Source organism: Numenius arquata, unplaced genomic scaffold, assembly GCF_964106895.1.
Source record: "Numenius arquata unplaced genomic scaffold, bNumArq3.hap1.1 HAP1_SCAFFOLD_777, whole genome shotgun sequence".
Taxonomy (NCBI): domain Eukaryota; kingdom Metazoa; phylum Chordata; class Aves; order Charadriiformes; family Scolopacidae; genus Numenius; species Numenius arquata.
In genome coordinates, this window is record NW_027415477.1 from 31,613 (window position 1) to 56,427 (window position 24,815).

The window sequence follows — 24,815 nt, forward strand, 5'->3', positions numbered from 1 at the left end:
GTTGGTCAGCACACCCAAACTCTTCCTTTTTCCCCCCAAAACCAAAGCTGTGCTGGGAAAACGGGGTGCCCCCACCCCTGGGGGGGTGGGCAAGGTGGGCACCTCCCTGGCAGGGGTGAGTTTCCCACGCCTGCCATGGCCCCTTCCCTTCTCCATCCTGCGAAACCCCTGGGATGCCCAGGTTGGCCACCACACCCAAACTCCTCCTTTTTCCCCCCAAAACCAAAGTTGTGCCGGGGAATCGGGGTGCCCCCTCCCCTGGATAAGGGGGGGCAAGTCGGGCACCTCCCTGGCAGGGGTGAGTTTCCCACGCCTGGCACGGCCCCTTCCCTTCTCCATCCTGCGAAACCCCTGGGGTGCCCAGGTTGGTCCCCACACCCAAACTCTTCCTTTTTCCCCCCAAAACCAAAGCTGTGCCGGGGAATCGGGGTGCCCCCTCCCCTGGGTAAAGGGGGGGTGGGCAAGGCGGGCACCTCCCTGGCATGGCTGAGTTTCCCACGCCTGGCACGGCCCCTTCCCTTCTTCATCCTGCGAAACCCCTGGGATGCCCAGGTTGGTCACCACACCCAAACTCCTCCTTTTTGCCCCCAAAACCAAGCTCTGCCAGAGAAATGGGGTGTCCGTGGGGCAGGATGGGGGGGCGTCAAGGTGGGCACCTCCCTGGCAGGGGTGAGTTTCCCACGCCTGGCACGGCCGCTTCCCTTCTCCATCCTGTGAAACCCCTGGGGTGCCCAGGTTGGTCACCACACCCAAACTCTTCCTTTTTCCCCCCAAAACCAAAGCTGTGCCGGGAAAACGGGGTCCCCCCACCCCTGGGGGGGTGGGCAAGGTGGGCACCTCCCTGGCAGGGGTGAGTTTCCCACGCCTGGCACAGCCCATTCCCTTCTTCATCCTGCGAAACCCCTGGGGTGCCCAGGTTGGTCCCCACACCCAAACTCTTCCTTTTTCCCCCCAAAACCAAAGCTGTGCCGGGAAAACGGGGTGCCCCCACCCCTGGGGGGGTGGGCAAGGTGGGCACCTCCCTGGCAGGGCCGCTGTGCCCGGTGGCACCTATCGATCGGGGTTAATGATCACAAGGGCTTTACAGCTGGGGCGAGGGCTGATTGGCCTGGGTGCTATCAGCCCAGACGACCTCACGGGCGCCCGCCCTGGGGGTGGAGGGGGGGTGGGGGGGTGACGGGGGCCCTTATAGAGCCGGGGTGCAAGTAGTGGCACCCCCCCTTCGTGCCCCCCCCCCTCCCCCTCCCCTCAATAGCTCTCGGTGCCCAGGATGGCGGTGGGGTGCCCGGCGCTGGCCGGCGCGGTGCTCGGCACCCTCCTGGCGCTGGTAGGTGCTGGGGGGCGGTGGGGGGGGGGACGGGGACGGGGGGCTGAGGCTTTGGGGGGGGGGGATGTCTGTGGGGTGCCATTTAGGGGGGGCTGGGGGTGGCAGAGCTGGGGGGGACACCGGCACGGTGGCCATCGTAGTGACATTGGGGGTGGCAGAGCCAGGGGACACTGTTGTGGTGACGTTTGGAGGGTCTGGGGGTGACAGAGGTGGGGGGGACACTGGTGTGGTGCCCATGGGGTGACATTTAGGGGGGCTGGGGGTGGCAGAGCTGGGGGGACACCGGCACGGTGGCCATCGTAGTGACATTTGGGGGGGCTGGGGGGTGGCAGAGCCAGGGGACACTGTTGTGGTGACATTTGGAGGGTCTGGGGGTGCACAGAGTTGGGGGGACATTGGTGTGGTGCCCATGGGGTGATATTTAGGGGGGCTGGGGGTGGCAGAGTTGGGGGGACACTAGCATGGTGGCCATCGTGGTGACGTTTGGAGGGGCTGGGGGGTGACAGAGTTGGGGGGACATTGGTGTGGTGACATTTGGAGGGGCTGGGGGTGGCAGAATCGGGGGTGGCAGAGTTGGGGGGACACTGCTGTGGTGCCCATGGGGTGACATTTGGAGGGGTGGCACGGGTGGCAGAGTTGGGGGGACACTGGTGTGGTGCCCATGGGGTGATATTTAGGGGGGCTTGGGGTGGCAGAGTTGGGGGGACATCAGCATGGTGGCCATCGTGGTGACGTTTGGAGGGGCCGGGGGTGACAGAGTTGGGGGGACACCGATGTGGTGCCCGTGGGGTGCCATTTGGGGGGGGTGGCACGGGTGACAGAGTTGGGGGGACATTGGTGTGGTGACGTTTGGAGGGGCCGGGGGTGACAGAGCTGGGGGGACACCGTCGTGGTGGCCGTCACGGTTCCATCTGGGGGGATTTTGGGTGGCAGAGCCGGGGGTGACGGACCCAGGTGACACCGTCGGGGTGCCATGGGGCTGGGGTCACTGCCCCACCGCCCCCCCCATGTGTGTGTCCCATCCCGTGTGTCCCCCCCCCCCCCCCCAGGCCTCCCCCTCGCTGACCCCCATCCGCCGCCCCGGCTTCTGCGCTTTCTACGGCGACTGCGGCCGCAACCCCGAGATCAACGTCTCCCTGGTGGCCTCCGGCGTCCCCTGCCTGGACAACAGCCCTGCCCGGGTGGCCAGCGGGCCACTGCTGACCCTCCTCCGCACCGTCTGCCCCGAGCTGGTGCAAGATGGAGCTGGGGGGGGCAACGGGACCACCCGCGTCTGCTGCTCCCTCAAACAACTCGGGGACCTCCAGATCAGCGTGGCGCTCTCGGGCACCGTCCTCTCCCGCTGCCCGGCGTGCGCCCGCAACTTCGCCAACATCTACTGCAACAACATCTGCAGCCCCGACCAGAGCCTCTTCACCAACGTCACCCGGGTGGCCACCCCCAGCGTGGCCACCAACTCTTCCTCTTTGGTAAGCACCAACCCTTCCTCCTTGTTGAGCACCAACTCCTCCTCCTTGGTGGCCACCAGCCCTTCCTCCTTGGTGAACACCAACTCCTCCTCCTTGTTGAGCACCAACCCCTCCTCCTTGGTGGCCACCAACCCTTCCTCCTTGGTGAACACCAACTCCTCCTCCTTGGTGAGCACCAACCCCTCCTCCTTGGTGGCCACCAACCCTTCCTCCTTGGTGAACACCAACTCCTCCTCGGTGAGCACCAACTCCTCCTCCTTGGTGAGCACCAACCCCTCCTCCTTGGTGGCCACCAACCCTTCGTCCTTGGTGAACACCAACCCCTCCTCCTTGGTGGCCACCAAGCCTTCCTCCTTGTTGAGCACCAACCCCTCCTCCTTGGTGGCCACCAACCCTTCCTCCTTGTTGAGCACCAACTCCTCCTCCTTGGTGAGCACCAACCCCTCCTCCTTGGTGGCCACCAACCCTTCCTCCTTGGTGAACACCAACCCTTACTCCTCGGTGGCCACCAACCCTTCCTCCTTGTTGAGCACCAACCCCTCCTCCTTGGTGGCCACCAACCCTTCTCCTTGGTGAGCACCAACCCCTCCTCCTTGGTGGCCACCAACCCTTCGTCCTTGGTGAACACCAACCCCTCCTCCTTGGTGGCCACCAACCCTTCCTCCTTGTTGAGCACCAACCCCTCCTCCTTGGTGGCCACCAAGCCTTCCTCCTTGTTGAGCACCAACCCCTCCTCCTTGGTGGCCACCAACCCTTCCTCCTTGTTGAGCACCAACTCCTCCTCCTTGTTGAGCACCAACCCCTCCTCCTTGGTGGCCACCAACCCTTCCTCCTTGGTGAGCACCAACCCTTACTCCTCGGTGGCCACCAACCCTTCCTCCTTGTTGAGCACCAACCCCTCCTCCTTGGTGGCCACCAACCCTTCTCCTTGGTGAGCACCAACCCCTCCTCCTTGGTGGCCACCAACCCTTCGTCCTTGGTGAACACCAACCCCTCCTCCTTGGTGGCCACCAACCCTTCCTCCTTGTTGAGCACCAACCCCTCCTCCTTGGTGGCCACCAACCCTTCCTCCTTGTTGAGCACCAACCCCTCCTCCTTGGTGAGCACCAACCCCTCCTCCTTGGTGGCCACCAACCCTTCCTCCTTGTTGAGCACCAACCCCTCCTCCTTGGTGAGCACCAACCCCTCCTCCTTGGTGGCCACCAACCCTTCCTCCTTGTTGAGCACCAACTCCTCCTCCTTGGTGGCCACCAACCCTTCCTCCTTGTTGAGCACCAACCCCTCCTCCTTGGTGGCCACCAACCCTTCCTCCTTGGTGAGCACCAACCCTTACTCCTTGGTGGCCACCAACCCTTCCTTGGTGGCCACTTCTCTCCAGGCGGTGGTGGAATACCAGTGTTTTTACCGACGGAGCTTCGCCGATGCCGCCTTCGCCTCCTGCCAGGGCGTGCGGTTGCCGGCCACCGGCGGCTACGCCATCGACACCATGTGTGGCCGCTACGGCCACCAGCTCTGCACCACCCAGCGCTGGCTGGACTTCCAAGGGGACAAAAACAACGGCCTGGCCCCCCTCCAGATCGACTTCCACTTGGTAGCCAACGGCTCCCAGCCCGGGGAGGACATCCAGCCGCTGGACGGCCAGGCGTGGGGTTGCCACCAGGCTCTCGGCTCCAAGGAAGAGCCCTGCTCTTGCCAGGACTGCGCCCAAGCGTGCCCGCCGGTGGTGGCCCCCACTAGCCCGCCGCCCCCCTTCCGCCTGGGCAACGCCGACGGGGCTCTGGTGCTCTGCGGGCTGCTCTTTGGCCTCCTGGCCATCACCTTCATCGCCGTCCTGCTCTGCCGGCGCCACTGCTGCAAGGCCACCTCCCCCAAGCCGGAGCCACCGCCGGCCAGCGGCTGCTCAAGAAGGCTGGCCGACGGTAGCCACCGGCTACTAGCCACCGCCTTCCGCTGGTGGGGCACCTGGGTGGCCGGCCACCCCGTGAGGGTGCTGGTGGTGGCTGTGGCGGTGGCCGGGGGGCTAGCGGGTGGTTTGGCCACCGTACGCCTCACCACCGACCCGGTGGAGCTGTGGTCGGCTCCCGGTAGCCGCGCTCGGCAAGAGAAAGCCTTTCACGACCAACACTTCGGACCCTTCCTCCGCACCAACCAGATCCTCGTGACGGCCCCCGGGCGAGCCGGGGGGGGCTACGAGTCGGTGCTTTTGGGGGCCAAGAACTTCAGCGGGGTGCTGTCGCTGGAGGTGCTGGAAGCCCTGCTGGAGCTCCAGGAGCAACTGGCGGCCATCAAGGTGGTGGCCCCTTCCTCGGGCAAGGAGGTGACGCTGAAGGACGTTTGCTACGCCCCCCTCAACCCCCGACAGCCCACCCTGGACGACTGTTGCGTCAACAGCGTCACCCAGTACTTCCAGAACAACGGCACCCGCCTGACCATGACGGCCACCCAGACCGACGGCAAGAAGACGGGCACGGCCGACTGGCGCGACCACCTCATCTACTGCGTCAAGTGGGTCCCCGGGGAGAGGTGGGGTGGGGGGGGGTTGGAATGGGACGGGGTGAGGGGGGGACAAGGGGAGGGATGGAGGGGGGGGGGCGGGAGGGTGGGGTGGTACCCGTGGGGTGGTGGGTTGGTGGGTCGGGGTGGTATCTGTGGGGTGCTGGGCATGGCATGGTGTGCCCGTAGGGAGGTGAGCTGTGGGGCTGGAGTGAAATCTATGGGGTGCTGGGCATGGGATGGTGCCCATGGGGTGGTGGGCGTGGGATGGTGTCCTTGGGGTGCTGAGCTGTGGGGCTGGGGTGGTATCTGTGGGGTGGTGGGCATGGCATGGTGCCCGTAGGGAGGTGAGCTGTGGGGCTGGGGTGGTATCTATGGGGTGCTGGGCATGGCACGGTGCCCATGGGGTGGTGGGCGTGGGATGGTGTCCTTGGGGTGCTGAGCTGTGGGGCTGGGGTGCTCTCTATGGGGTGCTGGGCATGGCACGGTGCCCGTAGGGAGGTGAGCTGTGGGGCTGGGGTGGTATCTGTGGGGTGGTGGGCATGGCATGGTGTGCCCGTAGGGAGGTGAGCTGTGGGGCTGGGGTGCTCTCTATGGGGTGCTGGGCATGGCACGGTGCCCATGGGGTGGTGGGCGTGGGATGATGTCCTTGGGGTGCTGAGCTGTGGGGCTGGGGTGCTCTCTGTGGGTCCCAGGGGTACCGCAGTGGGGCTGAGGTGCTCTCTATGGGGTGGTGGGCATGGCATGGTGCCCGTAGGGAGGTGAGCTGTGGGGCTGGGGTGGTATCTATGGGGTGTCTCTATGGGGTGCAGTGGGGCAGTGTGCTCTCTATGGGGTGTCTCTATGGGGTGCTGTGGGGCAGTGTGTTCTCTATGGGGCAGTGGGGCAGTGTGCTCTATGGGGTGCAGTGGGGCAGTGTGCTCTCTATGGGGTGTCTCTATGGGGTGCAGTGGGGCAGTGTGCTCTCTATGGGGTCCTGTGGGGTAGTGTGCTCTCTATGGGGTGCAGTGGGGCAGTGTGTTCTCTATGGGGTGCAGTGGGGCAGTGTGCTCTCTATGTGGTGTCTCTATGGGGAGCAGTGGGGCAGTGTGCTCTCTATGGGGTGCAGTGGGGCAGTGTGCTCTATGGGGTGCAGTGGGGCAGTGTGTTCTCTATGGGGCGCAGTGGGGCAGTGTGCTCTATGGGGTGCAGTGGGGCAGTGTGCTCTCTATGGGGCGCAGTGGGGCAGTGTGCTCTATGGGGTGCAGTGGGGCAGCGTGCTCTCTATGTGGTGTCTCTATGGGGTGCAGTGGTTCGGTGTCCTCTCTACGTGTGGGGCGGTGTGTGCGTGTGTGTGTGCGCGCGCCGTGGGGCGCTGCCGTGGGTCTCACCCCCCCCCAACCCCGTGCCCCCCAGCTCCCCGCTCTCCTTCAAGGACATCACCGCGCTGGAGCTGAGCTGCATGGCCCAGTACGGGGGGCCCGTCTTCCCCTACATCGCCCTGGGGGGCTACCGGGGTACGTATAACACCCCCCCCACCCCGCGCCCCACTGTGGGTTAATTGGGGGGGGGGGGTGTGGGGTGGGCTTAGGGGGTGTCACACACACCCCCCCCCCCCTTGCTGTGTGTGTGTGTGTCCCCCCCCCCAGACACGGAGTACACGGAGGCGGAGGCGCTGATTGTCACCTATTCCCTCAACAACTTCCCGCGGGGGGACCCCCGAAACGAGTGGGTGCTGACCTGGGAGAGACGCTTCCTCCAGCTGGTGGGTGACTTCCAGCGCCGCCGGGGACACAACCTCTCCGTCACCTTCATGGCCGAGGTCAGACACCACCCCCCCCCCCCGAATCCCCCCGAGGTGTTGAGAACCTCCACCCCCCCCCCCCCCCCCATCACCCCGATTTTCACCCCTTTCCCCTCCCGTCACCCCCCCCAGCGCTCGCTGGAGGATGAGATCAACCGCACCACCGGGGAGGACCTCCCCGTCTTCGCCATCAGCTACTTGGTGGTCTTCCTCTACATCGCCGTGGCCCTGGGGGAGTACACGGCCTGGCGGCGCGTCCTGGTATGTCTCTGGGTTGGGGGGCAGCACCCATGGGTGCCCCCCCCCCCCCCGGTGGGTGCTGAGAGGGTGGGGGGTCCCCCTTCCTCATCTCAAGTGGGGTAGAAGGTGACATTGGGGGGCATCACAGGGGCACTGCGGTGGCCTTGGGTGAGGACATGAGATGGAACCGTCTCTTGGTGTTTCCCTGGGGGGGGCAGCACCCATGGGTGCCCCCCCTGGTGGGTGCTGAGAGGGTGGGAGGACCCCTTCCCCATCTCAAGTGGGGTAGAAGGTGACATTGGGGGGCATCACAGGGGGTATTGTGGTGGCCTTGGGGAGTACACGGCCTGGCGGCGCGTCCTGGTATGTCTCTGGGTTGGTGGTGGGGGGGCAGCACCCATGGGTGCCCCCCCCGGTGGGTGCTGAGAGGGTGGGGGGTCCCCCTTCCCCATCTCAAGTGGGGTAGAAGGTGACATTGGGGAGCATCACAGGGGCACTGCGGTGGCCTTGGGTGAGGACATGACATGGAACCGTCTCTTGGTGTTTCCCCGGGGGGGGCAGCACCCATGGGTGCCCCCCCCAGTGGGTGCTGAGAGGGTGGGGGGGTCCCCCTTCCTCATCTCAAGTGGGGTAGAAGGTGACATTGGGGGGGCATCACAGGGGGTATTGTGGTGGCCTTGGGGAGTACACGGCCTGGTGTCACCTCCTGGTATGTCTCTGAAGGGGGGGGCAGCACCCATGGGTGCCCCCCCCGGTGGGTGCTGAGAGGGTGGGAGGACCCCTTCCCCATCAAAGGTGGGGTGTCCCCCCACATTGCAGGTGGGGTAGAAGGTGGCTTTGGGGGGTATCATAGTGGCCCTGGGGGAGTACACGGCCTGGTGTCGCCTCCTGGTATGTCTCTGGGTTGGGGGGGGGGGGGCAGCACCCATGGGTGCCCCCCCGGTGGGTGCTGAGAGGGTGGGGGGTCCCCCTTCCTCATCAAAGGTGGGGTAGAAGGTGACATTGGGGAGCATCACAAGGGGCACTGCGGTGGCCTTGGGTGAGGACATGACATGGAACCGTCTCTTGGTGTTTCCCTGGGGGGGGCAGCACCCATGGGTGCCCCCCCCGGTGGGTGCTGAGAGGGTGGGAGGTCCCCCTTCCCCATCTCAAGTTGGGTAGAAGGTGACATTGGGGGGGCATCACAGGGGGTATTGTGGTGGCCTTGGGGGAGTACACGGCCTGGTGTCACCTCCTGGTATGTCTCTGAAGGGGGGGGCAGCACCCATGGGTGCCCCCCCCGGTGGGTGCTGAGAGGGTGGGGGGTCCCCCTTCCTCATCTCAAGTGGGGTAGAAGGTGACATTGGGGGGGCATCACAGGGGGTATTGTGGTGGCCTTGGGGAGTACACGGCCTGGTGTCACCTCCTGGTATGTCTCTGGGTTGGTGGGGGGGGGGCAGCACCCATGGGTGCCCCCCCCGGTGGGTGCTGAGAGGGTGGGGGGTCCCCCTTCCCCATCTCAAGTGGGGTAGAAGGTGACATTGGGGGGCATCACAGGGGGTATTGTGGTGGCCCTGGGGGAGTACACGGCCTGGCGGCGCTTCCTGGTATGTCTCTGGGTTGGGGGGCAGCACCCATGGGTGTCCCCCCCCCCCGGTGGGTGCTGAGAGGGTGGGGGGTCCCCCTTCCTCATCTCAAGTGGGGTAGAAGGTGACATTGGGGGGGCATCACAGGGGGTATTGTGGTGGCCTTGGGGAGTACACGGCCTGGTGTCGCCTCCTGGTATGTCTCTGGGTTGGGGGGCAGCACCCATGGGTGTCCCCCCCCCCCCGGTGGGTGCTGAGAGGGTGGGAGGTCCCCCTTCCTCATCAAAGGTGGGGTAGAAGGTGACATTGGGGGGGTATCGTGGTGGCTCTGGGTGAAGACATGGCATGGAACCATCTCTTGGTGTTTCCCCGGGGGGGGCAGCACCCATGGGTGCCCCCCCCGGTGGGTGCTGAGAGGGTGGGGGGTCCCCCTTCCTCATCTCAAGTGGGGTAGAAGGTGACACTGGGGGGCATCACAGGGGGTATTGTGGTGGCCTTGGGGGAGTACCTAGCCTGGTGCCGTCCCCTGGTATGTCCCTGGGGGGGGCACAAAGGGGACAGCACCCATGGGTGCCCCCCCCGGTGGGTGCTGAGAGGGTGGGGGGGGTCCCCCTCATCACCAGTGGGGTGTCCCCTCCATCAAAGGTGGGGTTGAAGGTGACATTGGGGGGCATCACGGGGGGCATCACGGGGGGCATCGTGGGTGAGGACATGACCTGGTGGCACGTCAAGGGGGGGGCACGGGGTGATGGCAGCACCCATGGGTGCCCCCCCGGCGGGTGCTGAGCTCTCGGGGTGTCCCGTCCCGTTCCCCCCCCCGCAGGTGGAGTCGAAGGTGACGCTGGCGCTGGGGGGCATCGCGGTGGTGCTGGGGGCCGTGCTGGCGGCCATGGGGCTGCTGGCGCTGCTGGGGCTGCCTTCCTCCCTCATCATCCTCGAGGTCGTGCCCTTCCTCGTCCTGGCCGTGGGCGCTGACAACATCTTCATCTTCGTGCAGGAGTACCAGGTGGGGGGCACCGGGGGGGGGGGCAAGGGGGGCACCTGTGGGCCATGGGGGTCCCCGTGGGGCACAGGGGCACGGGGACACCTTGGGGACAGAGGTCCCTGTGGGGCACGGGGGCACTTGTGGGGCACGTGGGCATGGGGACACCTTGGGGACTGGGGTCCCTGTGGGGCATGGGGGCACTTGTGGGTCACGGGGGCACTTGTGGGGCATGTGGGCATGCGGACACCTTGGGGACAGAGGTCCCTGTGGGTCACGGGGGCACTTGTGGGTCATGGGGGTCCCCGTGGGGCACAGGGGCACGGGGACACCTTGGGGACTGGGGTGCCTGTGGGGCATGGGGGCACTTGTGGGGCATGTGGGCATGCGGACACCTTGGGGACAGAGGTCCCTGTGGGGCACGGGGGCACTTGTGGGTCACAGGGGCACTTGTGGGGCACTGGGGCACGGGGCCACCTTGGGGACAGGGGTTCCTGTGGGGCATGGGGGCACTTGTGGGGTATGGGGGCACTTGTGGGGCACGTGGGCATGGGGACACCTTGGGGACAGAGGTCCCTGTGGGTCACGGGGGCACTTGTGGGTCATGGGGGTCCCCGTGGGGCACAGGGGCACGGGGACACCTTGGGGACTGGGGTCCCTGTGGGGCACGGGGGCACTTGTGGGGCACGTGGGCATGCGGACACCTTGGGGACAGAGGTCCCTGTGGGTCACGGGGGCACTTGTGGGTCATGGGGGTCCCCGTGGGGCACAGGGGCACGGGGACACCTTGGGGACTGGGGTGCCTGTGGGGCATGGGGGCACTTGTGGGGCATGTGGGCATGGGGACACCTTGGGGACTGGGGTCCCTATGGGGCACAGGGGTCTCTGTGGGGCACAGGGACATGGGGACACCTTGGGGACAGGGGTCCCTGTGGGGCACGGAGGCACCTGTGGGTGTGGGGGTCCCCATGGGGCACAGGGGCACGGGGACACCTTGGGGACAGGGGTCCCCGTGGGGCACGGGGGGGACCATGGGGCCAGGGGTCCCTGTGGGGCATGGGGTGGACCTGTGTGCAATGGGGGTCCCCATGGGGCAGGTGGGGACCCTTGGGTGGGGGCATCCCCGTGGGGGGGGGGGGTCACCTATGGGCACAGGGTTCCCCATGGAGCAGCCAGCCCCCCCCCCCCCAACCCAGGCCGGGCGAGGGGTGCCGGTGGGGTTACCCGCTGTGGGGTGGCGTTGGGGGGTGGCGGGTCGGGGGCACCCATGGGTGTCCCCCCCCCAAGCAGCAGTCCCCGCGGGAGGCGGGCGAGCGGCCGGAGCAGCACATCGGGCGGGTGCTGGCCCGGGTGGCCCCCAGCATGTTGCTCTGCAGCCTCTCCGAGGTCATCTGCTTCCTCCTGGGTGAGCGGGGCACGGGGGGGGCACGGGGGGGGCATGGGGACATGGCAGGGCATGGGGACATGGGGGGCATGGGGCAGCATGGGGACATGGGGGGGAAGGGGGGCATGGGGGGCATGGGGGGACATGGGGACATGGGGGGGCATGGGGACATGGGGGGACATGGGTGGCATGGGGGGCATGGGGGGCACAGGGGTCATGGGGACATGGGGGGGCATGGGGACATGGGGGGACATGGGTGGCATGGGGGGCATGGGGGGCACAGGGGTCATGGGGACATGGGGGGGCATGGGGACATGGGGGGACATGGGTGGCATGGAGGGCATGGGGGGACATGGAGGGCACAGGGACATGGGGGGCACAGGGTGGCATGGGGACATGGGGGGCATAGGGACATGGGGGGCATGGGGGGCACGGGGGGCACAGGGGTCATGGGGACATGGGGGGGCATGGGGACATGGAGGGCACAGGGACATGGGGGGCACAGGGTGGCATGGGGACATGGGGGGGCATGGGGATATGGGGGGCATGGGGGGACATGGAGGGCACGGGGGGCACAGGGGGCATGGGGACATGGGGGGCATGGGGGGAGATAGAGGGCACTGGGACGTGGGGGGCACAGGGTGGCATGGGGACATGGGGGGCACAGAAAGCACAGGGGGCATGGGGGGCATGAGAGACATGGGGACATGGGGGGCACGGGGACATGGGGGGCACAGGGACATGGGGGGCACAGGGAGCATAGGGGGCATGGGGGGCACAGGAAGCACAGGGGGGCATGGGGACACGGGGGGGATGGAGGCATGGGGGGCATGGGGACATGGGGGGCACAGGGGGCACGGGAGGGACAAGGGCATGGGGGGCACGAGGGGCACAGTGAGTGGCACAGGGGACACGGCGGGTATGGGTATGGGGGTCATGGGGGGCACAGGGGGACATGGGGGGGCACAGGAAGCACAGGGGACATGGGGACACAGGGGGCACGGGGGGCATGGGAACATGGGGGGCAACAGGGATGTCACGTGCAGCAGGCTGGGTGCAGCCGGGGGTCATGAGGGGCACGGTGGCCGTGGGTCGGTGTGGGGCGGTGGGTTGCTGTGGGTCGCCGTGGGTCGCCGACCCCCTGCCCGCAGGTGCCCTCTCCTCCATGCCCACCACCCGGGGGGCTGTGGGGCGGTGTCTGTGGGGTGGTGTTTGTGGGTCACAGTTATCTGTGGGTCGCAGTATCTGTGGGTCGGTGTGGGGCAGCTATGGGTCGCCGTGGGTCGCTGACCCCCTGCCCGCAGGCACCCTCTCCTTCATGCCCACCACCCGGGGGCTGTGGGGCGGTGTCTGTGGGGTGGTGTTTGTGGGTTGCAGTTATCTGTGGGTCGCTGTGGGTCGGTGTGGGGCGGCTATGGGTCGCCGTGGGTCGCTGACCCCCTGCCCGCAGGTGCCCTCTCCTCCATGCCCGCCGTCCGCACCTTCGCCCTCACGGCCGCCGTGGCCGTCGCCTTCGACTTCCTGCTCCAAATGTCCGCCTTCGTGGCGCTGCTGGCCCTCGACGCCCGGCGGCAGGAGGTGGGGGCACGGGGGACATGGGGGGCACAGGGGACATGGGGGGCACATGGGGGCGCAGGGGACATGGGGGGCATGGGGGGCACCAGAGGGTATGGGGGGCATGGGGAGTACGTGGGGCATGGGGGCACATGGGGGCACAGGGGACATGGGGGGCACATGGGGGCGCAGGGGACATGGGGGGCATGGGGGGCACCAGAGGGTATGGGGGGCATGGGGGCACAGGGGACATGGGGGCGCGTGGGGCACGGGGGGGCACATGGGGCATGGGGGGCAGGGAGGGCACGGGGGGCATGGGGGGGCACTGGAGGGCATGGGGGGCACATGGGGCACATGGGGGTGCAGGGGGCAGGGAGGGCACTGGGGGGCATGGGGGGCATGGGGGCATATGTGGGCACAGGGAACATGGGGGGCACATGGGGGCGCAGGGGACATGGGGGGCATGGGGGGCACCAGAGGGTATGGGGGGCATGGGGAGTACATGGGGCATGGGGGCACATGGGGGCACAGGGGACATGGGGGGCACATGGGGGCGCAGGGGACATGGGGGGCATGGGGGGCACCAGAGGGTATGGGGGGCATGGGGGCACAGGGGACATGGGGGCACGTGGGGCACGGGGGGGCACATGGGGCATGGGGGACAGGGAGGGCACGGGGGGCATGGGGGGGCACTGGAGGGTATGGGGGGCACATGGGGCACATGGGGGCGCAGGGGGCAGGGAGGGCACTGGGGGGCATGGGGGGCATGGGGGCATATGTGGGCACAGGGAACATGGGGGGCACATGGGGCACGGGGAACATGGGGGGCACGGGGGGCAGGGAGGGCACAGGGGGGCACCGGAGGGTATGGGGGGTACATGGGGCATGGGGGGCACGGGGGGCAGGGAGCGCACAGGAGGGCATGGGGGGCATATGGGGGTACAGGGGACATGGGGGGCATGGGGGGCACAGGGGACATGGGGGGCACATGGGGCATGGGGGGCAGGGAGGGCACGGGGGGCATGGGGAGGCACCGGAGGGTATGGGGGGTACATGGGGCACGGGGGGGGCATGGGGGGCACAGGGGGCATGGAGGGCACATGGGGCAGGGAGGGCATGGGGGGGCACTGGAGGGTATGGGGGGCATGGGGAGTACATGGGACATGGGGGGCACATGGGGCACGGGGGCCACAGGGGACATGGGGGGCAGATGGGGCACATGGGGGCGCAGGGGGCAGGGAGGGCACAGGGGACATGGGGGGCACCAGAGGGTATGGGGGGCATGGGGAGTACATGGGGCATGGGGGCACATGGGGGGCACGGGGGGCACAGGGGGGCACCGGAGGGTATGGGGGGTACATGGGGTATGGGGGGCACGGGGGGCAGGGAGCGCACAGGAGGGCATGGGGGGCATATGGGGGCACAGGGGACATGGGGGGCACCAGAGGGTATGGGGGGCATGGGGAGTACATGGGGCATGGGGGCACATGGGGCACGGGGGGGGGCACATGGGGCACAGGGGGGGCACAGGGAGCATGGGGATACATGGGGCATGGGGGGCACATTGGGCACGGGGGGCACAGGGGGCAGGGAGGGCACAGGGGGCATCGGGGGGCACCGGGGGGTATGGGGGGCACATGGGGCACGGGGGGCACAGGGAGCATGAGGGGCATGAGGAGTACGGGGGGCAGGGAGGGCAGGGGGGGTACATGGGGCATGGGGGGCCTGGGGGGCACGGGGGGCTGGGGGGCACAGGGGGGTGCGGGGGGCACTGGGGAGGGAGGGTGCCCGGGTGGTCCCAGGGGTGGGCATGGGGGGGGGGGGGGGGGGGGAAGGGGGTGCCCGGGGTGGGCGTGGGGTGCCCTTGGGAATGAGGGTCCCCGGGGGGGGGCACAGGGTGGGCGTGGGGTGCCCTTGGGTGCCCCAGATGATCAAGGGGTGCCCAGGGGGGGTTGAGGGGGGGGGCCCTTTGGGTGCCCGTGGGCCCCCGGGGGGGGTCGGGGGGGGTCGGTGCCATGCCGTGGGGTGCCCGGGGGGGGTCGGGGGGGGGGGGTCGTTGCCATGCCGTGGGGTGCCCGGGGGGGGGTCGTTGCCATGCCGTGGGGTGCCCGGGGGGGGTCGCGGGGGGGGGGTCGTTGCCATGCCGTGGGGTGCCCAGGGGGGGTCGCGGGGGGGGGTCGTTGCCATGCCGTGGGGTGCCCGGGGGGGGGTCGTTGCCATGCCGTGGGGTGCCCCCGCAGGCCGCCCGCTTCGACCTGTGCTGCTGCTTCGGGCTGGAGAAAGGGGGCGCGGGGGGGTCGGGGGGGCTCCGGCTGCTGCGCCCCCTGCTGCGTCGCTACTACACCCCCCTGCTGCTGCACCGCCTGGCACGGCCCGTCGTGGTGAGGGGCTGGGGGGCACGGGGGGGGGGGGCACAGGGGACTGGGGGGGGAATGGGGGGTACAGGGGAGGCATGGGGGGCTGGAGGGCACCGGGGGCTGGGGGGACATGGGGGGGGACTTGGAAGGGACTTGGGGGGCACAGGGGGCTGGGGGGGGAACGGGGGGGCATGGGGGGGCACAGAGGAGGCATGGGGGGCTGGAGGGCACGGGGGGCTGGGGGGGGAACGGGGGGGCATGGGGGGGCTGGAGGTCATGGGGGGCTGAGGGGGCATGGGGGGCATGGGGGGCACGGGGGGGACACGATTTGCTGGGGGGGCTCGGGGGGGACACGGGGGACTGGGGGAATGGGGGGCACAGTGGGGCATGGGGTGTTGGGGGGGCTGGGGGGCATGGGAGGGCACGGGGGGGGCACGGGGGGGGGGGGGGCACACACACGCTTGGGGGAGTCGGGGGGGTCTGGGGGTTACGGGGGGATGTGGGGTGGAGGGGTTCCGGGGGGATGTGGGGGTCCTGGGGAGGGTTGGGGGGGGGCCTTGGGAATGGGTGCGGGGGGGAGGGGGGGTGTCCTTGGGGGGGCCTTGGGGGTGTCGAGGCGTCGGGGGGGGGGGATGTGGGGTGTAGGGGGGGGGTCCTGACAGGACACGGAGGGTCCTGGGGGTGGTTGGGGGGGGGGGGCTGGGTCTGTGGGAGTGGGGGGGGGGGGTGTCCTTGGGGGGGGGTCCCAGGGGGTGTCCCCTCACTGTTGGTGGGGGGGGGGGGCGCGGGGGGGGGTGTCTCTGGCAGATCCTGCTCTTCCTCTTCCTGGCCTGCGCCGGGCTCTACCTCACCACGCGGGTGTCCGTGGGGCTGGACCAGGAGCTCGCCATGCCCAAGGTGGGGCAGCCCCACGGCGGAGGGAGGGACGGGGGGGACAGGGGGGGACACCTGGGGATGGGGGGGACACCCAGGGATGGGGACACCTGGGGACATCGTGGCCTTCCATGGGGGGGCTCCTATAGGGATGCTCCAGGGAGGGTATGGCCCCATAGAGGTGGGGTGGCCCCATAGAGGGACACCTGGGGATGGGGGGACACCCGGGGATGGGGGGACACCTGGGGATGGGGGGGACAGTGGGGACACCCAGGGATGGGGACACCTGGGGACATCGTGGGCCTCCATGGGGGGGCTCCTATAGGGCCACCTGGGGAGGGTATGGCCCCATATGGGGATGGACCGGGGTGGGGTGGCCCCATAGAGGGACACCTGGGGATGGGGGGACACCTGGGGATGGGGGGACACCTGGGGACAGTGGGGACACCCAGGGATGGGGACACCTGGGGACAGCATGGCCCTCCATATGGGGGCTCCTATAGGGCCACCTGGGGAGGGTATGGCCCCGTATGGTCCCCATAGGGGTGGGGTGGCCCCATAGAGGGACACCTGGGGACAGCGTGGTCTCTTACGGGCACAGTGTGGCCACCATGGGGCTGACACGGCCCCATATGGGGACACACGGGGTGGCATGTCCCTACAGGGGGACACTTTGGGGCTGGTGTCACCCCACCTGGGGACCACCGGGACCTTCTGGTGCCCCAGGTGTGGAGGGGGTGGCATGTCCTGACGTGGGGCCACCTGGGGCTGGTGTCACCCCATCCCACCTGGGGACCACCAGGACCCTCGGGGTGCCCTGGGTGGGAAGGGGGTGGCATGTCCTGACATGGGGCCACTCGGGGCTGGTGTCACCTCATCTGGGGACACGTCCTGACCCAGGGCTGGTGTCACCTCATCTGGGGTCCACCAGGGTGGGGAGGGGGTGGCATGTCCCTACTCAGGGCCACCCGGAGCTGGTGTCACCCCATCTGGGGTCCACTTATTGGTGGCATGTCCTGACATGGGGCCACCTGGGGCTGGTGTCACCCCATCTGGGGACACGTCCTGACCCAGAGCTGGTGTCACCTCATCTGGGGACCACCAGGGTGGGGAGGGGGTGGCATGTCCTGACGTGGGGGCCACCTGGGGCCGGTGCCACCGCCCCGTGGTGACCCCCTGGCTGAGGTGGGGTGGGTGTTGTGTGTGTGTCTCCCCCCATCCCAGGACTCCTACATGCTCCAGTACTTCGCCGCCCTCAACCAGTACCTGGCGGTGGGTGTCCCCACCTACTTTGTCACCACCGGTGGCTACAACTTCTCCTCGCCCAACGGCACCAACGGCATCTGCTCCAGCTCCGGCTGCAACTCCCGCTCCCTCACCAACCTCATCCAGTACGCCACCCTCTTCCCCAACGTGTGAGTCAACTGGGAGGGCACTGGGAGGGCACTGGGGAGGGTCCCGCCGGGCGCGGTGCCAGCCCTGCTTCCGCCCAGGTCCTACCTGGCCATCCCTGCCACCTCCTGGGTGGACGACTTCTTGGACTGGCTCAACCCCAACGGGCGCTGCTGCCGCATCCACCGCTTCGGCAACCTCACCGGGGAATTCTGTCCTTCCACCAGCAGTGAGTGGCCACCGGGACGAGGGGGCGGGCGACGGGGTGGCCGAACGGGCACGTGAGATCACCAGCGGGGTGGTCACCGGGAGCACACGAGGTCTACACGGTGGTGGGCGTTGGGGCACGTGAGGTCTACACCGGGGTGGACGTTGTGGTATGAGGTCTACACCATGGTGGCTACTGGGGGCGTGTGAGGTCTACACCGTGGTGGTCATTGGTGGCACGTGAGGTCTACGCTGTGGTGGACGTTGTGGCACATGAGGTCTACACCGTGGTGGTCATTGGTGGCACGTGAGTTCTATGCTGTGGTGGACGTTGTGGCACATGAGGTCTACACCGTGGTGGTCATTGGTGGCACGTGAGGTCTACACCGTGGTGGACGTTGTGGCACATGAGGTCTACACCGTGGTGGTCACTGGGGGCACGTGAGGTCTACACCGGGGTGGACGTTGTGGTATGAGGTCTACACCATGGTGGCTACTGGGGGCATGTGAGGTCTACACCGTGGTGGTCATTGGTGGCACGTGAGGTCTACGCTGTGGTGGACGTTGTGGCACATGAGGTCTACACCGTGGTGGTCACTGGGGGCACATGAGGTCTACACCGTGGTGGTCACTGGGGGCATGTGAGGTCTACACCGTGGTGGTCATTGGTGGCACGTGAGGTCTACACCGTGGTGGACGTTGTGGCACACGAGGTTCACACTGGGGCGGTCACTGGGGGCACAAGAGGTCTACACCGTGGTGGTCACTGGGGGTACATGAGGTCTACACCGTGGTGGACATTGTGGGCACGTGAGGTTGACATCATGGTGGACATTGTGGCATGAGGTCTACACCATGGTGGACATTGTGGGCACGTGACGTCTACACTGGGGTGGCGATTGGTTGTATGTTGGGTGCCCACCATGGTGGCCATTGGGTGTACATCGAGTGCCCACCATGGTGGCCGCTAGTTGTATGTTGAGTGCCCACCGTGGTGGCCACTGGTCATATGTTGGGTGCCCACCGTGGTGCCCATTGGAAGCCATTCGTTGTCCATTGGGTGCCTGCTGTGGTGCCCCTGGGGGGGGTCTCCCAGCTGCCCGCCGCTGTGCCCGCTGGGTGTCCCCCCCGCTTGCCCGCTGGGTGCTGAGGTGGCCATGCCGCAGGTGACGTCAGCTGCATCGGGGGGAAGTGCCTGGACCACGCCCGCCGCCCCACGGTGGAAGAGTTTGAGCGGTTCCTGCCCTGGTTCCTCCAAGACCGTCCCACCCTGCAGTGCGCCAAGGGGTAGGTGCCACCCGGGGCGGGATGGGGACACTCATGGGGGCCACCATCAATGGGGAGGCACCATCAATGGGGGCCACCATCAACGGGGGGCCACCATCAATATGGGCACCGTCAATGATGGGGCACCATCATTGGGGCCACCATCATTGGGGGGGCCACCATCAATGGTGGACACCAACAATGGGGGGGGACTATCAATGGGGGCCACCATCAATGGGGCGGCACCATCATTGTGGGGGCCACCATCAATGGTGGACACCAACAATGGGGGGGCCACCATCAATGGGGGCCGCCATCAGTGGTGGACACCAACAATGGGGGGGGGACTATCAATGGGGGCCACCATCAATGGGGGGGGACTATCAATGGGGCGGCACCATCATTGTGGGGGCCACCATCAATGGTGGACACCAACAATGGGGGGGCCACCGTCATTGGGGAGGCCACCATCAATGGGAGCCACCATCACTGGTGGACACCAACAATGGGGGGGGACTATCAATGGAGGGGGACTATCAATGGGGGCCATCATCAATGGGGGGGCAACCGTCAATGGGGGGGCACCAACAATGGGGGGAATCATCAATGGGGGGGCAACCATCAATGGTGGACACCAACAATGGGGGGGCACCATCAATGGTGGGGCACACGCCCATGGGGTTATGCTCGTGCGTGTGGGTACCCACGTGTACGTAGACGTCCGTGTGGGCACAGGGGTGTCCCCCCCAGCGCCCCATGGCCCTGGCACCTTCTCCCCACATCCTTGGGTGCCCCCCTCACCCTTTCACACCCCACACCCCCCCCCCGGCTTCCCCACAGGGGTCTGGGCGCCTACGACACGGCCGTGAGCATGGACGCCAACGGCACCATCCTGGGTGAGCACCGGGGTGGGGATGGTGGGGGGCAGGAGGGTGGGGGGGTTGTGCCGGGCTGACCCCCAACACCCCTGCCCCACATCTCCCCACAGCCTCCCGCTTCATGGCGTACCAGCGCCCGCTGCGCACCTCGCAGGAGTACACGGCGGCGCTGCGTGCCGCCCGCGCCCTGGCCGAGGAGATCACCGCCAACCTGCGCGCCGTCCCCGGCACCCACCCCGACTTCAGGGTCTTCCCCTACACGTGAGCACCCGCGCTGGGGTGGGGGTGGGGGGGGGTCTGTGGGGGGGTGTGGGGTTGGGGTTTGGAGTGGGGGGGGGGGGGAATGAGGGAGGAAGGGGGTGACTGGGGAGGGGTGGCCACCCCCGAGGTGCTGGGGGTGGCCCAGGGGTCCTAAGTGGGTGCTGGGGGGTCACAAGTGGGTGTTAGGGGTCAGCAGTGGGTGCTGGGGGTCAGAAATGGGTGCCCCAGAGCCTGGTTAGGGGTCAGAAGTGGGTGTTGGGGGTCAGCAGTGGGTGTTGGGGGTCAGATGTGGATGTTGGGGGTCAGCAGTGGGTGCTAGGGGTCAGACATGGGTGCCCCAGAGCCTGGTTAGGGGTCAGAAGTGGGTGCTGGGGGTCAGCAGTGGGTGCTAGGGGTCAGACATGGGTGCCCCAGAGCCTGGTTAGGGGTCAGATGTGGGTGTTGGGGGTCAGCAGTGGGTGCTGGGGGTCAGACGTGGGTGTTGGGGGTCAGCAGTGGGTGCTGGGGGTCAGAAATGGGTGCCCCAGAGCCTGGTTAGGGGTCAGAAGTGGGTGCTGGGGGTCAGAAGTGGGTGTTGGGGGGTCAGACGTGGGTGTTTGGGGTCAGCAGTGGGTGTTGGGGGTCAGAAGTGGATGCCCCAGAGCCTGGTTAGGGGTCAGACGTGGGTGCTGGGGATCAGAAGTGTGTGTTGGGGGTCAGACGTGGGTGTTGGGGGTCAGATGTGGGTGTTGGGGGTCAGAAGTGGGTGCTGGGGGTCAGAAATGGGTGCCCCAGAGCCTGGTTAGGGGTCAGAAGTGGGTGTTGGGGGTCAGGCATGGGTGCTGGGGGTCAGACGTGGGTGTTGGGGGTCAGCAGTGGGTGCTAGGGGTCAGACATGGGTGCCCCAGAGCCTGGTTAGGGGTCAGAAGTGGGTGCTAGGGGTCAGACATGGGTGCCCCAGAGCCTGGTTAGGGGTCAGACGTGGGTGTTGGGGGTCAGCAGTGGGTGCTAGGGGTCAGACATGGGTGCCCCAGAGCCTGGTTAGGGGTCAGAAGTGGGTGTTGGGGGTCAGCAGTGGGTGCTGGGGGTCAGACGTGGGTGTTGGGGGTCAGAAGTGGGTGCCCCAGAGCCTGGTTAGGGGTCAGCAGTGGGTGTTGGGGGTCAGAAGTGGTTGTTAGGGGTCAGCAGTGGGTGCCAGCCTGGGGTGCCCATGCAGGGGTGCCGTGGGGTGGCTGTGCCGGGGTGCTGTGGGGTGCTGTGGGGTGCCAGGTGCCCATGCCAGGGTGCTTGGAGTGCTGGGTGCCCATGCTGGGACGCCGTGGGGTGCTGGGTGTCCATGCCAGGGTCTGTGGGGTGCTGGGTGCCCATCCCAGGGTGCCATGGGGTGCCCAGTGCCCATGCTGGGGTGCCATGGGGTGCTGGGTGCCCATGCCGTGGGGTGCCATGGGGTGCCCGGTGGCCCTGCTGGGGTGCTGTGGGGTGCCATGGAGTGCTGGGTGCCCATGCCAGGGTCTGTGGGGTGCTGGGTGCTCATGCTGGGGTGCCATAGGGTGCCTGGTGGCCATGCTGGGGTACCGTGGGGTGCTGTGGGGTGCTGGGTGCCCATGCCGGGGTGCTGTGGGGTGCCAGGTGCCCATGCTGGGGTGCCATGGAATGGTACCCATGCTGGGGTGCTGTGGGGTGCCATGAAGTGCTGGGTGCCATGCCAGGGTCTGTGGGGTGCCGGGTGCCCATGCTGGGGTGCCGTGGGGTGCTGGGTGCCCATGCTGGGGTGCTGTGGGGTGCCCGGTGCCCATGCCGGGGTGCTGTGGGGTGCCAGGTGCCCATGCTGGGGTGCCATGGAATGGTACCCATGCTGGGGTGCCGTGGGGTGCCATGAAGTGCTGGGTGCCATGCCAGGATCTGTGGGGTGCTGGGTGCCCATGCTGGGATGCCGTGGGGTGCTAGGTGCCCATGCCAGGGTCTGTGGGGTGCCGGGTGCCCATGCTGGGGTGCCGTGGGGTGCGCGGTGGCCGTGCCGGGGTGCTGTGGGGTACCCGATGCCCACCTCGAGGTGCCATCATGGTGGTGTGTGTGTGTGTCCCCACCCCGGGCAGGGTGACCTACGTGTACTACGAGCAGTACCTGACGGTGGTGGCCGAGGGTCTCATCACGCTCTCCCTGTGCCTGGTGCCCACCTTCCTGGTGTCCTTCCTGCTGCTGGGCATGGACCTGCGCTCCAGCGCCGCCACCCTCCTCACCATCGCCATGATCCTGCTGGACACCGTGGGCGCCATGGCCCTCTGGGACATCCCCTACAACGCCGTGGCCCTCATCAACCTCGTGGCGGTGCGGGGGCGGCGGGGAGGGGGGCACGTGGGGTGGCATGGGGGACACGGGGCACGTGGGGTGGCACAGGGATTTGGGGCGCATGGGGACATGGGGCACATGGGGATGTGGGGCACCTGGGGTGGCACGGGGACATGGGGTGGTATGGGGGACATGGGGCACGTGGGGTGGCACAGGGATTTGGGGCGCATGGGGACATGGGGCATGTGGGGTGGCATGGGGGACATGGGGACATGGGGCACGTGGCGACATGGGGCACCTGGGGTGGCACGGGGACATGGGGTGGCATGGGGGACATGGGGCACGTGGGGTGACACAGGGACTTGGGGCACGTGGGGTGACATGGGGCACATGGGGACGTGGGGTATGTGGGGTGACATGGGGATGTGGGGTGGCATGGGGCATGTGGGGTGACACGGGGACACGGGGCACGTGGGGTGTCATGGGGACATGGGGCACGTGGGGTGACATGGGGATTTGGGGCATGCAGGGGGGCACGGGGTCGTGGGGCTGGCGGGGGGGCATAGGGATGTGGGGCACGTGGGGTGACATGAGGACATGGGTTGTGTCATGGGGAACACGGGGCATGTGGGGTGACATGGGACATGTGGGGTGTCATGGGGACATGGGACACGTGGGATGACAGTAGGACATGGGGCACGTGGGGTGGCCTTGATGGTCCAGGAGGTGGCACAGGGACCTGGGGACACAGGAGGTGGCACAGGGACGTGGAGAACATGGGGTGGCCTTGGGAGTGCAGGAGGTGCCTGAGGGACCTGGGACACGTGATGGCACGGGGACATGGGACACAGGGGGTGGCTTTGAGGGTCCAGAAGGTGGCCGAGGGACCTGGGGGACATGTGATGGCACAGGGACATGGGGTGACACTGGGACCTGGGTCACAGGAGGTGGCACAGGGACATGGAGAACATGGGGTGGCCTTGAGGATTCAGGAGGTGGCACTGGGACATGGGGACACAAGGGGTGGCCTTGAGGGTCCAGGAGGTGGCACTGGGACATGGGACACACAGGGTGGCCTTGAGGGTCCAGGAGGTGGCACAAGGACATGGAGAACATGGGATGGCCTTGAAGATCCAGGAGGTGGCAGAAGGACCTGGGACACATGGGGTGGCCTTGAGGATCCAGGAGGTGGCACTGGGACATGGAGAACATGGGGTGGCCTTGAGGGTCCAGGAGGTGGCAGAAGGACATGGCACACACGGGGTGGCCTTGAGGGTCCAGGAGGTGGCACTGGGACATGGGACACATGGGGTGGCTTTGAGGGTTCAGGAGGTGGCACTGGGACATGGGGACACAAGGGGTGACCTTGAGGGTCCAGGAGGTGGCACTGGGACATGGAGAACATGGGGTGGCCTTGAGGGTCCAGGAGGTGGCAGAAGGACCTGGGACACATGGGGTGGCCTTGAGGGTCCAGGAGGTGGCACAAGGACATGGAGAATATGGGGTGGCCTTGAGGGTCCAGGAGGTGGCAGAAGGACATGGAGAACATGAGATGGCCTTGAAGATCCAGGAGGTGGCAGAAGGACCTGGGACACACGGGGTGGCACGGAGACATGGGACACAGGGGGGTGACCTCGGGGGTTCTGGAGGTTCCCCGAGGTGGCCCCCCCCCACCCCCCAGCCGTGTCCCCGTGTGACGTCCCCGTGGGTCCCCGCAGGCTGTGGGCATCTCGGTGGAGTTCGTGTCCCACCTCACCTGCGCCTTCGCCCTCAGCACCCAGCCCGGCCGGGTGGCACGAGCCGCAGAGGCCACCGCCAACATGGGCAGCAAGGTGGGCACGGGGTTGGGGGGGGGACACACACACACACACATCAGGGGTGTCCCCGGCCACCGCTGACACCCCCCCCCCCCGCCAACTTGCCCCGTGGCCGCAGGTGGTGGCCGGGGTGGCCATGACCAACCTGCCGGGCATCGTGGTGTTGGCCTTCGCCAAGGCCCAGCTGGTCCAGATCTTCTTCTTCCGCCTCAACCTCATCATCACCCTGGTGGGGCTGGCGCACGGCATGGTCTTCCTCCCCGTCCTCCTCAGCTACATGGGTACGCGCCCCCCCCCCCCCCCAAAAAACCTCAGTCCCGTCCCGTCCCCCCCCCCCCCCCGGGGACACCCCCACCTCGGGGACACCCCCTGTCACCCACCCCACACCCCCTCCCCCCCCCCCCCCACACACACACCACGGGGACACCATCCTGGCATCCCCCCCCCCCTCCTTGGGGACACCAACCTAGCACCCCCCCACACCCCCTTGGAGACACCCCCGCTGTCACCCCCCCCGGGGACACCTCCCCTGTCACCCCCCCTGGGGACACCCCCTGTCACCCCCCCTGGGGACACCTCCCCTGTCACCCCCCCAGAGACACCCCCCCATCACCCTTCCCAGGAACACCCCCCCTGTCACCCCCTCGGGGACACCTCCCCTGTCACCTCCCCAGAGACACCCCCCCTGTCACCCCCCCC

At 67.8% G+C, this 24,815-nt stretch overlaps 1 protein-coding gene across 1 annotated transcript; it reads left to right on the forward strand.

The window, feature by feature from the left end:
- Positions 1-1,270: 1,270 nt before the first annotated feature.
- On the forward strand, positions 1,271-24,397 carry NPC1L1 (NPC1 like intracellular cholesterol transporter 1; the record flags this gene model as incomplete). Its single annotated transcript, XM_074167731.1, has 19 exons — positions 1,271-1,327; positions 2,377-2,796; positions 4,175-5,301; positions 6,685-6,785; positions 6,918-7,090; positions 7,205-7,333; positions 9,701-9,883; positions 11,150-11,264; positions 12,694-12,821; positions 15,038-15,178; positions 15,962-16,051; positions 17,252-17,442; positions 17,521-17,648; positions 18,793-18,913; positions 19,733-19,788; positions 19,881-20,031; positions 22,107-22,338; positions 24,018-24,131; positions 24,235-24,397. Coding segments are annotated over exons 1-19 (3,820 nt in total), but the record flags the coding sequence as incomplete, so codon positions are not given.
- Between the last annotated feature and the right edge of the window lie 418 nt (positions 24,398-24,815).